The 12791-nt window shown below is 35.6% G+C and overlaps 1 protein-coding gene across 1 annotated transcript in view; it reads right to left on the bottom strand.

Moving 5' to 3' along the window:
* The window catches only part of Kcnh8 (potassium voltage-gated channel subfamily H member 8), a 334315-nt gene that overhangs the window by 185696 nt on the left and 135828 nt on the right, over positions 1-12791 (bottom strand). The window contains exon 3 of the mRNA XM_026395926.2: positions 10745-10876. Coding sequence (XP_026251711.1) covers positions 10745-10876 — 132 coding nt within the window. The remainder of the gene's footprint in view (positions 1-10744; positions 10877-12791) is intronic.

The following is a 12791-nucleotide window of genomic DNA, read 5'->3' as shown; positions in this document are numbered from 1 at the left end:
ACATTTTTCCTACTAGTATCTGAAAACAAGCTAGCTTGGGTGGAAAGTTCATTTTTACTAAAGCAAGGGGCAGAAACTAAACTCAAGGTTCCCTGAATCTGGGCATCCAATCTCTCCTGCTTAGGGCACCCAGATTTCCCAGCACTTATCCAAAGAGCTAACACCTATTCTCATAGGACACAATAGTCTGTCCCTGACCAACACACACAATGGCAATGCCATTTCCACACTAACCCCATATAAAGAGACAAGCAAAAAGGGGAAATACCCCACCTCCTCACACACATTGAAACAAACCCACAGTATATCCTGCTAGTCCCAGGCATGCCTCTCTACAATATGTTGGAAAGTCAAAGATAACGGGTGCCTAAACATTTCTGACATGGTTTCCAATCTGTCATTCATGATGGTAGCACAACAGTTACAATCCCTGATTTTAAAATATTCCTTAATAAGAATCCCTGGGTGACTTTTGCTGGGCATAGTGGATATCACCAAGTTTGTATATCCATACAGGGAATCAAGCTATATGGCTTTTTTGACTCTCAGCATGAACTTGCCAATCTTACAATTCCACATTCACCTGGTATTTTAATGAACTGATCATTCAATTAAATTTTTTTAAATGTTAAATTCACCCAAAAAAGTGGGACACTAAGACCATGTTCCCTTCTTGAAGTACTAAAATTAGAAATATGTTTTATTAAAAAAATCAGACTGAAAAGATATTCACTTGATAAACTTTTTATCCAAGGATCACAAACTCTTGCAACAGAATAAATTCAGTGCACAGGTATACTTTGATGGGCTGCAGAATTATTTTAAATTTTTCTTTAAAATGGAATGACCAGTGAAGCATGTCATGTCTTTTATGGCTTAGTCCCTATGATGGTCTGTGAAAACATTTTTTTCTCATCACTTTATCTCTTCATCTCTAAAGGCAAAAATCCAAAGTGTTTTTTTAATATATGTAGTACAATAAAGTACTGTGAAATAAAATACTTCAAGCACCTTTGGGGGCTCTTCAGTTATAATTTCATCACATATTTGATAAAGAATTAGTTATAACTCTCTTGGAGGCAGAAATCTATCTCCTGGGATATAGTATCAATGCTCTCCTCAGGCAGCCACTCTTTGTTAGGATTTTTGCAGGTGTTTCTTCTATTGTGAACAATAACAATAATGACAAAATCAGAATATTTTAGCAAGTGAAAGGAATATTATTACAATGTCCATATTGAAAATTAAAATATACAAAGTACATAAAAATCACCCTAGATTTAATTAATACCTGGCCAGTGGATTAATGCCTGTCCTTAAGAGTATTTTTATCTTTTTCAACAAATGAATTCAATTATCTTTTAAAATGTGATCAAATTGAGATTTTCAGAAACTGAAAGACAAACAGGAGAGTCAATAAGAACCCCCCCCAAAAAAAAATGAACCAACCACAGAGATTTTATTTGAATGGAAAGGGCCATTCAACATCAGAGTAAGAACACATTCTAAGAGTGAGCGGACTTAGGTAAATACACATCAAATTATGCCAAACACAGCCATATAATGTAAAATCCGATTGTACCCAAAACAGGCAGCTTTCATAATTATTATCTGATTATTTTGAAACAGCAAGAATACTGTGTTGTTTTTTATTTCTGAATAGTCAACTTTCCTAAATTGGATATCATTTATGTATTCATATAGACATCCATATATCTATCAAATATTTATTGAGCACTTACTATGTGTCAGTGTTGGAGATATGATCCTGATCAAGAAAGGCAAAGACTGTTCCCTATTAAAGCTTACAATTTAATGAAGCAGAGAACAATGAACAGAAACCAACTTTTGAAAAAATTGTTTCAAATAGGTGTCACTGCTGGGAAAAACAATGAATGAACAGGGTAATGTGAGAGTGTACCCCGGGCCGGGGGGTGGGGGTAGGTTACTTTAGTCTATATGGCCAGGTAAAAGATGTTTCTGGCTATGACCAAAATACCCAATAAGAACAACCTAGAAGAGGAAAAGTTTATTTGGGCTCCTGGATTCAGAGGTCTCTGTCCATAGTGGGCCGACTCCATTGCTTTGGGCTTGAGGTGAGACAGAAAATTAAGGAGGAAAAGCATGGCAGAAGACAACTGCTCAGCTTATGTCTGAGACAGAGGGAGGAGCCAGGTGGACAAGATATAATCCCAAAGGCACACCCCGTGACCCACCTCCTTCAGCCATATTCCACCTACTTATGGTTATCACCCAGTACAACAGTCCTTTCAAATTATTAATCCATTAAATGGATTAACCCAAGGATTAGATTGTAGTTCTCATAATCTAATCAGTTCATCTCCCAAAATTCTGACATTAACATAGGATCTTTCGGTGGACACCTCATATCCAAGCCATAACATTAGAGAAGGTCTTTAAGGTGTGCATCTGAGTCACCTGGGGATCTTGTTGAAATGATTGAGCACTATGTGTCAGAGAATTGTTTATTTTATTTGAATTGAAGCAGTCCTTGCCTTTGGGAGCAGTTTTTGCCTTTGTATTGTGATTTGGAAGCTGGAGACTCTTCATTTCCAACCAACTCCCAGATGATGCAGATAATGTAGGACCTATGGAACACACTTTGCATAAAGAGGAGTTTAAGAAATATGGGAATGGCAAACAGGACTGGGGCAGGAGTTGTTTCATTGATAAGAACATGTAGGTGTTTGGGGAGGAACTGAGAAAAGTTCAGTCTTCTGTTCATCTCATTTTCATTTTTCCCCCATCTGCTTCATAGGTAACCCTGGGACATAGTGGTGGAAAGATATGGACCCTTGGGCTTCAGTTCTTCCTCCACTTCTTCACAACACTGAGGCTTTGAGTAGTGAACTTATTTGCCCTCACTCTTCTACATTGTAGGATCCATAGATAATTAGTCTGGCATATAGAAAATAGTAAATAATATGTTGCTAGATACTCTAGATTGACTGATGCAACCTCATTTCTACATCTTTTTCTCTTTTGCCTGTTTTATAGGTAAAAAGCTTATAAACAAACCAAAGAAGTTTGATTTCCTAGAGTCTCTTGCAGCTAGAAATGACCATGGCCATGTGACAGAATCATGGTGAATAAAGTGCTAATGGGGGGGGGGATAGGTGGCTGATATTTTTTTCTTAAAAAAATCATATTATATCCCATCTGACTCAAATGTATGATATATCAAGGTCACTGTACTGTCATGTGTAACTAATTAAAACAAATTTAAAAAATCATATGAAGACTCCTTTGCTCTTGAAATTCACTTTTTTTTAACTGTTTGCACCCAGAAGTGCCTTCTAGAGGGGCAACAGGTATGTTACAACTCTTAGGTGAAAAGCATGAGCATGGAAAACTGCATAAGAAGGACAGAAGAGCAGAAAGCCCAGAAGACCCTGAACAACCACCAGTATGCAGAGGCATTGTTCCAATCACCAGCTGCTCTGCTCCACACATTTTAAAATCTGGGAAAAATCAGCTCTTACCATTCAAACTTGCATTAGCAGGGTTTCAGGTTCTTGGAGCTAAATGCAATGCAGACCTAATTATTTTCTTTTGAAGTAGTAGGTAAAGACAGATGCAATAGAAAACTTTTGTGAGTGTATTGGACAATGATATCTCCCTGCTGCTTGCCCAAAGTTAAAATACCAAGAAATCCCATTGCACTTGATTTGTATTACCACCAAAGATCATATGAAAAACTCTGCCAATCAACCCCTAAATTCTCAAGACAAATTTGAAGTATCCACTTTTGTAGACATTATAATTAAGATTCTCCCATTCCATGATAACTGATGATGCTATTGCCACATAATAAATAACCCAGTGTTAACCATCATCTCAAAAGCAGATCTGGAACACTCTACAAGAAATAAACAAAAATAACTGCATTGGGCCCTGTGCCTGGAAAAAGAAGGCACATATTATTATACTCAACTGGTTTAAATGGAAAACTAAATTAGCATAATGAGCGAACTGCTGTGAAAAAATTTTGGAAGTTGAAACACATACAATGAAGTGAAGAGGAAAGAAACTTTTAAAAGAAGTTAAGCACTGGTACATAGTACTGGTACATAAGCACTGATCCCTTAGTACAATTAACAGGAAAGACTCTGTGTCTATTATTTGCATGGCACTGGAGGAGGTGCAACAGGAAACCGTGAAAAAAATAAAAAAGAGAAGTTTGGTACATCAGTACAAGAAGAATGAGATGGGAGAAGCAAGCAGCTTAGCACAGATGGTCTAAGAAGGCTTCCATGGGCCTAGGTGGCTTCGGGGAAACCTGCCCATAAAGAAAACAGGCAGGGTTCTTAGGATGAAGAGGGGTGATTCCAAATGAGGCAAATTCTGAGGACCTGAGTGTGAGCTTTATTCCTGAAAGTGAACAGGTCAGTTTGGCTTGTCCAGAGGCTTCAACAAGATTAGAAGGTCAGAAAGTGGTCTTAGGGGACCTTAACAGTTGATTCTTGAATAATTTGAAATTAAAATCTGCCTACCGTGTGCTAAGATCTCATGACAAAGTGCCACAATCGGCTTTCCTTAATTGTAATAAGGTACTGGCACCAAAATGTCAGAAAGTTAGTAAAATTTTTCTTATAGAAACTGCCTGGTTTTCATTCCCACCACTCAATACTGCTTTATAGTAGCGATCAATGACAAAATTCAGTGGGCACATCTGTCTTCATCTTACTTAGCTTCTCCACAGCTTTTGGCTGTCTCTAACCCCTCACCATCATTTCTCTGTCTCTTTTTCTGATATTCTCTCCCTGGTTCCTCAAATATTAGTATGCTCTAAGGTCCTAACCTTGGTTCACCTCTGTCCTCCCTCCTCTTGATGCTACTGTTGGTAGCTCTCAAAATCCCATTCATATCACTTAGTGAATCACCATCAATACACCTTTGGTTTCCAAATTTATGTGTTCAACCCATTATTCTCTCTTGATCTCCTGATCCATACATCTCTAGAATGTGCACAGACACCTCAAGAGGTGCATCTAATAGTCAATTCATGAATGTCTCTTGGATGCTTGTTTCTCTTTTGAATAAAAGTCATATTAATCACATATTTACTAAGGCTGCTATAACAGAACGACACAGACTGGGCAACCTAAACAATAGGAATTTATTTTCTCACAACTGTGGAAGATGCAAGGTCAAGATCCAGGAGTCAGCAGGGTTGGATTCTTGAGAACTCTCCCCATGGTTCATGAAAGCTATCCTGTGCACATGGCCAGTCATCCCTCTCTGCTACACACCCTAGTGCGGCTCTGTAAGTCTTGATTTCTTCTTTTAAGGACACAAGTCAGATTGGATGAGGACCCACCTGAATGATTTCCTTTTAACTTAATTAATTCTTTTAAAGCCCTAACTCCAAACCTCTAGTTATAAACTAAATTGCTGTAGGCTGGAGCTTCAATGAAAGCATTTGGGCTGGAGGGACACAATTCAGCTAATAAGAGCCCTGACATCATAAACCTGGAATTCACCAAGTCCTCCCCTCCCTTCATTTCCCACAGTCAAGGCAGGCTGTTACAACTGTGAAGAACACTTACTTCCACATCACCCAGACTCCTCAGAATGGCATAAAAGATCTTGAAGATAGATGCCCAGCCTGTCTATCTTAAGGTTGAACTTCAATTCCCTTTCCTATTCTTCTTCTGAACAAAAGTCCACTACTTGCTATTCTGTCACATGAAATTAACATTCCCTTCCCTGCAATCATACTCCACTTATCTTTCAAGATTTGCTTCAGTATTATTCTCCCTGTGAAGTTCTCCTTGACTCTGCTCCACTTCATACTGCCCCCAACCAATCCTGTTCCCTTGCCCAGGAAGAGTTTATCATTTTTGCCATTCTATAGTGTCATTTACTGAATATACTATTTTGCAATTGCTGGATCTATGTCCTCATACCATTATAAACATTTTGAGGCCAGGGGAAAAGAATGCAGGTTCCACAGCTTGATCATATGAGTATAAAATCCAAGTGTTAGCATTTTTTACTATATCAACTTTGTCAAGTACTGAAATTGATGGGACTAGGAAAAATATTTCATAAGATTATAATGAGGGGCTGGGGTTGTGGCTTAGTGGTAGAGTGCTTGCCTGGCAAGTGCGAGGGCCTGGGTTTGATCCTCAGCACCCCATAAAAATAAACAAATAAAATAAAGGCATTGTGTTCAACTACAACTAAAAAATAAATATTAAAAAAAAGATTATAATGAAATGAGCAGTAAATGAAGCAGTAAACGAACCCAAGTGAGACACTTAGCATGAAGCACAGTCTCAATAAAAGCTAGCTAGTTTTATAAAACATATAGAATATAGCAACAAAGATTGATTAAGCCTATTCTATGGGCCCCGTTCTCAAGATTTGCATGCATTATTTCTTATAAATCTACAACTTATTTTACTGATGAGGAAGCTTGGTTTCCAAGAAGGCAAGTACCTCTTGGATGCTTGTTTTATTAATCACAAGTTTACTAAGGTTGCTATAACAGAACAGCATAGACTGGATAATCTAAACAATAGGAATTTATTTTCTCACAGTTGTGGAAGATGAAAGGTCAAAGCAAAACAGCCAACATGTAGTAGAACCAGGATTTGAACAGAGATTTAGATCCAAAACAGACTGCTTCTGTTTTGACATCTCCAAATGCCAATACTGAAGGCAGGGTAGGGTGCTCAATTAATATTGGTTGGATTATTTAGTCATTATAATTATATTAAATTTTAAAAATAATTTCTAAAATTTTATCTATTTAATTTTATTTAATGACATTCTAATCAATCAAGTTGCTTAATTTAGAATTGTTTTCTTTTCAGGCCCAAGGAATTTTTTGCTAATTTTCCCCCCACTTTTGAGGACCTGTGATCACACAGATTGTGCCTGTTTCAGCTATGTATATTAAAAAGCTATTAGGTTTTTCTTTCTTCCTTTCTTTTTTTTTTTAAAGACATTTAACTGGCAGACAAAGATTTCAGATGAGTGAGAAAAGAATCTCAGTTGCCAAGCTGATTGATACACTGACTCAAAATTTATGTCAAAATATATCTTATGGATATATGAATAGGGAAAAACACTTACAGTCTTATATTAAATTCATTCAGCAAGTAATGCCAGATGTGGACACAGAAGTCAGTGGTTACCAGTGTACACATTTTTCTTCATTTTTTTTTTTGAATGGAAGCATATATGTGTCAAAAAAGGGAGAGTATTTTTATTTATTTATTTACTTAATTATTAGTATCTGGGATTGAACCCAGGGACTACTCTTAACCCCTGAGCAATTCCCAGCCCCTTTTTTATTTTTTATTTTGAGACAGGGTTTTACTAAGTTGCTTAAGGCCTCCCTAAGGTGCTGAGGCTAGCTTAAAACTTGGGATTTTCCTTCCTCAGCCTCCCACACTGCCGGGATTACGGGCATCTGCAACCACACCTGGCAAAAAGCAGAGTATTTTAAAAGATGGTAAAACCCATCTGATTTCTCTCACACATATGAATGTAAGAACACACATCAGATGCCCACTTGAAAGCTACTGCAGGTACAAAGAGTATTTGACATGATGTGCTAATCTTTCATCAGTTGTTTATTAATGGAAAGTCTTCACCGTATTGCATACGTTATTAGCCCTACCTATAAAATGTTTTTCTTCATTTCAAATACAACCCCTAACTACATGGAGATTAATGACTAAAGTATTCTACCACTAAGTTACATCCTCAATCCTTTAAATTTTATTCTGAGTCAGGGTCTTGCTAAATTGTTGAGGCTGACCACGGACTCGCGATTCTCCTGCCCCATCCTCCAGAGTAGCTGGGATTACAGGGTGTGTACCACCATGCTTGGCCAAAATAGAAATAGAAGTTCACACCATTTGTATCTATCAAGCAAAGTCCATCATAGAAGCTTCTGTAGGGAATTAATTTAATTAACACAAACCTTATTTATATTACTTAGATGAACTTCAATGGTGCAGTACAGGGTCAAATCAGGCCACATGCTCATTTAGAGTTTTCTGGTACAATACTGCTCCATTTACACAAGAACTCTTAATGATTTTTAAATGTTTATTTAGTTCTAAAAATACCACATATTAAGGTGTGTTTTTCCTGCAAGATATGCCATCAAATGATGTTTTCCTCCATTAAATAAAGTTTAAAACAAAAGAGAAAAAAATCTTTTTTTTAATAATAATTTTCAAAAGTGATAACTTACCATAGTTACTTAGCCTTTCTAAAAATACTATATACTTTTCTGGGACATACATAGGCCACATTAGACAAAAGATGTTTTTGAACATTCAGAATATATTAGAAATAATGCTTACTCTCACATAAGATAATAGTCATTTGAGGAACGAAGTTATAAACTAAAAAAAATATTTAGAAGTCTACTAGCAGATTTTTTAAATTATTAAGTTGCATTTTGCATAATATAATTTTTAAAGTTTGCCATTTTTTCTTTAAATCTTGCAGGAAATTGTTTTATAGTGTACATGTTTCTTCTGGAAAATGGTACTATTTATTATTAAGCACATTTTAATATATTTTAATATAAATGTAGAACTCATTTTTAAGATGAAATTAGGAATCGTTAGCGATTGTCATTAGTTGAGCAGTGTTCTAATGCATACCCTTTGCTCCCAAATGGCAGGTGCAATCTTTCACATTCAGGCAGCTCTCCTAGTATAATATGCTGCCCTCTCTGCTCCTTCCCTCAGTTCATTTCAAGGGAAGAGGGAGAATTTAATCCTCTGCATTTGAAAGAGGAGAGGGGCAGGAATAATGTGGTGCCTTCTTTCTCCTTTTTAGGGAGCAATTGCCTTGGCCCTCCAGGCTCCTTACCCCTTGGGGAGCTGTTCCCCGTCCCTTTTCAGCTTTTGACTGAGGGGCACCTCTGCTTTATCCGGAGGAGGAAACTCACTTGCAGTTAGAGATATGCCCCTTCCTGTTTTATTAGTTTAAACCGATGTGATTCTGCAATTTGTATTTGGGGTAAAAATGGGAATTCATAACCCACTTGAGTCAAATGTATGAAAGATGATATGTCATGAGCTTTGTAATGTTTTGAACAACCAATAAAAAAATAAAAAATAAAAATAAAATTAAAAAAAAAAAAAAAGAAATAAGGGTGATATTTGGCACTCTAATCTGCCTTACTCTTTTTCCGTTCTCAACTGATTCAGAACTTGGGTAGTGAAAAGGGTACTTTTAACCAAGCTCTTTCAAACCTTAGTGAAAAGGCACACTTTACTCCTGTTATCCATTGCAGTCTGCCAAAACGGCGATTTCTCCCCTATCAATACATGTGAGGGAAATAAGACAAAGGTGATTAAATAATTTGTGTAATTAAGCATGTCTTTCATGTTCAAAGCAAGTCAATTAAAGTTGGATTAAACTGTCCCCTTCAAAGCTGGGAGGGGGGAACAAGCCATATATTTCCTGCAGAGGAGAGTTTTATATTTCTACTTGTCCACACATCTATGTAAATATACAAAACATATATACATATGTGTAGTGTGTGTGTGTGTGTGTGTGTGTATATATATATATATATATATATATATATATATATAATTTTATTCAAAGAATCCTTGCTTTTTGTATTCTTCTATTCAAAAGAAAATAGAAAAACCAAAACTGCATGCACTGATTTCCCATTATCTTTGTGGAACTGACATTGGACAGTATTAACACTTGTTCTAATACCCAAATTATTTACATATGAGACTGTTCTTCTCTTATATATTTAAAATATGCCACAGTTTCATGCAAATATGCAGAAAAAGTCATATATTTGCAAAATTTTCAAATGACAGAAGTAGGGGCACCAAACTGTGACAGTTCTTCATTTGGGTTGTCATTTAAAGAGATATAATATTTTTTGAACACTCTCACACATTTTTAAAAAGAGGTAAAGAATCCACTCCTAAAAAAAACACAGATGTTGCAATGTCAAGTAGCTGGTTCTAATAAAGAACTCACTACATAGGAAATCAATACAAGATAAACAGCTTTTTTTCTAGTTACTAGAACACCTACTCTACTGCTTTTTAAAACAAACAGTATCAGCATTTTTATTGTTATTTTTGCTGGCTTATATTAAATGCAGGCAATTTCTTCATAAGCTATAAACAGAATATAAAGGTGAGCAACATGAACTCAGGATAAATAGTTCATGAGTTTAAAGATATTTGCAAAGCTTGTTTCTCAAACACAACTATTACACTGTTATGTATTAGAAGGCACAGGATAGACATTTGTTGGTAACATTCTATGCTAACAGCCACTAAACTGGAGTTCTTAATGTCATACATAAAATAAAATTTTTTGCACTTCTACAATTTGAGCCGTGGCACTTTAAATGAAATGAGATATATTTTTAATCACATCATTTTAACTTCACTTATCCTATCAATTTCTTTTTCTTTTTCTTTTCTTTTCTTTTTGCATAATACAATGAAGTGGTGTGAATATGTAGAGATAAATTCTGTTCTCATCCTTATCCTAGTTACAGAGGAATATCAACTTGTATTTACAAAGATGTAAATGCATGGGACTCTCTGTGATTTTGGAATATGCACCAAATACTGACTGCTAACAGTTATGAATATTTATCAGTTGGTGTTATTAAAAAGGCAATTTTTTTCCTTTCTCAAGTTTTTGAGTAAACAATTTCAAAATGTTACTCCATCTGTCAATGTTTTCTGAAAACAGAACAAACCTTCTTTTTTATCTTCTGGAGTAATCTTCACTTTTGTATCTGTTATATCTTTGAATGAGGCTAGAAAAAGTACCACATCTCCTTTCTCATTCTTTATAGGAACGATATCCAGTAGGCACCAAAACGGAGACCCTGTAATGATAATAAGAATATCAATCAGCCATTGCCTCCTGTTTTTCCTATTAAAAAAGTTAATAAAAATAAAGCCCTTATGGTTTTTTTTTTATCCCATAACTCTCTCCCAACTTAAAGTGTCAGTTTTCAGATTCTGTAACTATTTAGCCTAATGCATATCTCTTCATTCCCAAATGAAATGCTTTCCTGTATTCTGAACAAGAAGATTCGTTTGAGCAGAGACATTTCTGCTTACAGCATTCAAATTGTACTTCTTCTTGGAGCTCGATGATATTGAAGCATTCCCCTGTAGGAGAGGCTGCCCCCTCCAACCCCACTTGCACACAGCGGTTCTTAAATGAAGACCTTTGTTTGGTGTGAGTTTGCTAGAGGTTTCTTTGGTCAATTTAAAAATCAATGATCACCCACTAGAATGACTAAATAAAAAAAGATGAAAAATACCAACTTTGGGAGGATGCAGAGCCACTAGAACTTTCATACATTGCTGGCTGGCTTCATATGAACATCTGTTTTAAACACCGTTTTGCAGTGCAAAGATTTATTATCATAATATAACATTATATGTCAATGTGGATGGATGATTTATAATTATCCACAACTCAGTGGATGAATATCACTAGCATAATGTGCAAAAGTAACCAAACTCAAATGAGTAGAATGAAATATGAATTCATTTACATTAAGCACAAAAACAGACAAAACTAACCAATGGTGTTGAAAGTCAAGATTAGTGGTTATCTCTGAGGAAAGGTCAATTTCAGATCAATTTCACATTTGGAAAAAAAAAAAAACATGAGGAATATCATTAAGACTCAAGTTCAATATATGACAGCCAAACAGTCTTGCCTAAGGCTTATATTTTTAAATATTTTATCTATTTTAAAATATGTATTTTAAAACTATGTAAAATTTCTTGAACTTTAAGTCCTACTGAAAAGGCTTTCTGCACAGAAATATCTGAAAATGATGGAATATTTGTTGCTTAATTAAAAATTAAACTGTATGCTGGGCATGGTGGCATACACCTGTAATCCCAGTGGCTCAGGAGGCTGAGACAGGAGGATCGCAAGTTCAAGACCAGTCTCAGTAACTTAACAAGGCTCTAAAAAATTTAGTGAGACCTTGTCTCAAAATAAAAAATCAAAAGGGGTTGGGGAGATGGCTCAGTGGTTAAGTGCCCCTGAGGTCAATCCTAAGTATAAAAAGTAAATAAATAAATTTTTATTTTATTTTTTTTTTAATTTGTTTAAATTAGTTACATATGACAGTACAATGATCTTGACATATCATACATTTGAATCACATGGGATACAATATCTCATTTTTCTGAGTATATAGGTTGCAGAATCACATTGGTCATGCATTCACATATATACACACAGTAATAATAATGTCTGTTTCATTCTACTATCCTTACTATCTCTCCAACCCCTCCCCTCCCCTCCCATCACTTCTCTCTACCTAATCTAAGGTAGCGCTATTCTTTTTTTTTTTTCTCACATCTTCATACATGTATTTTGTATAACAATGAGGGTCTCCTTCCACCATCCATGAAATTCCCTTTCTCCCCAAATTTTAAACTGTGGATCTCTATTCATCTATTCACAGATAATTTTCCTTCATTTCTATGATGGAAAAATAAATACTTCAATATAGTGAATTTCCACTTATTTGGGAGTTGACTTCAAAGTCAAGGCAGAAGTTAAGAAATAAGAGTCAGAAATAGTTTTGATATTTTTGACTTATTTTGTATATAGTGTATTAGATTTCATGACTTTCACCATAGCCAATGTACCCATCTAGCCATGGGGTCTTTTTTTTTTCTTTAGTTGAGCACTATATGAATTCATTGACATATTTAGAGGTCATTTGATATAAAAATCATATTTTTATTGCAGCCGCCATTGTATTT

This window comes from Urocitellus parryii, chromosome 3 (assembly GCF_045843805.1).
Source record: "Urocitellus parryii isolate mUroPar1 chromosome 3, mUroPar1.hap1, whole genome shotgun sequence".
Classification (NCBI taxonomy): Eukaryota; Metazoa; Chordata; class Mammalia; order Rodentia; family Sciuridae; genus Urocitellus; species Urocitellus parryii.
The sequence above is the reverse complement of the archived record's forward strand: the minus strand, read 5'-3'. Positions and strand labels throughout refer to the sequence as shown.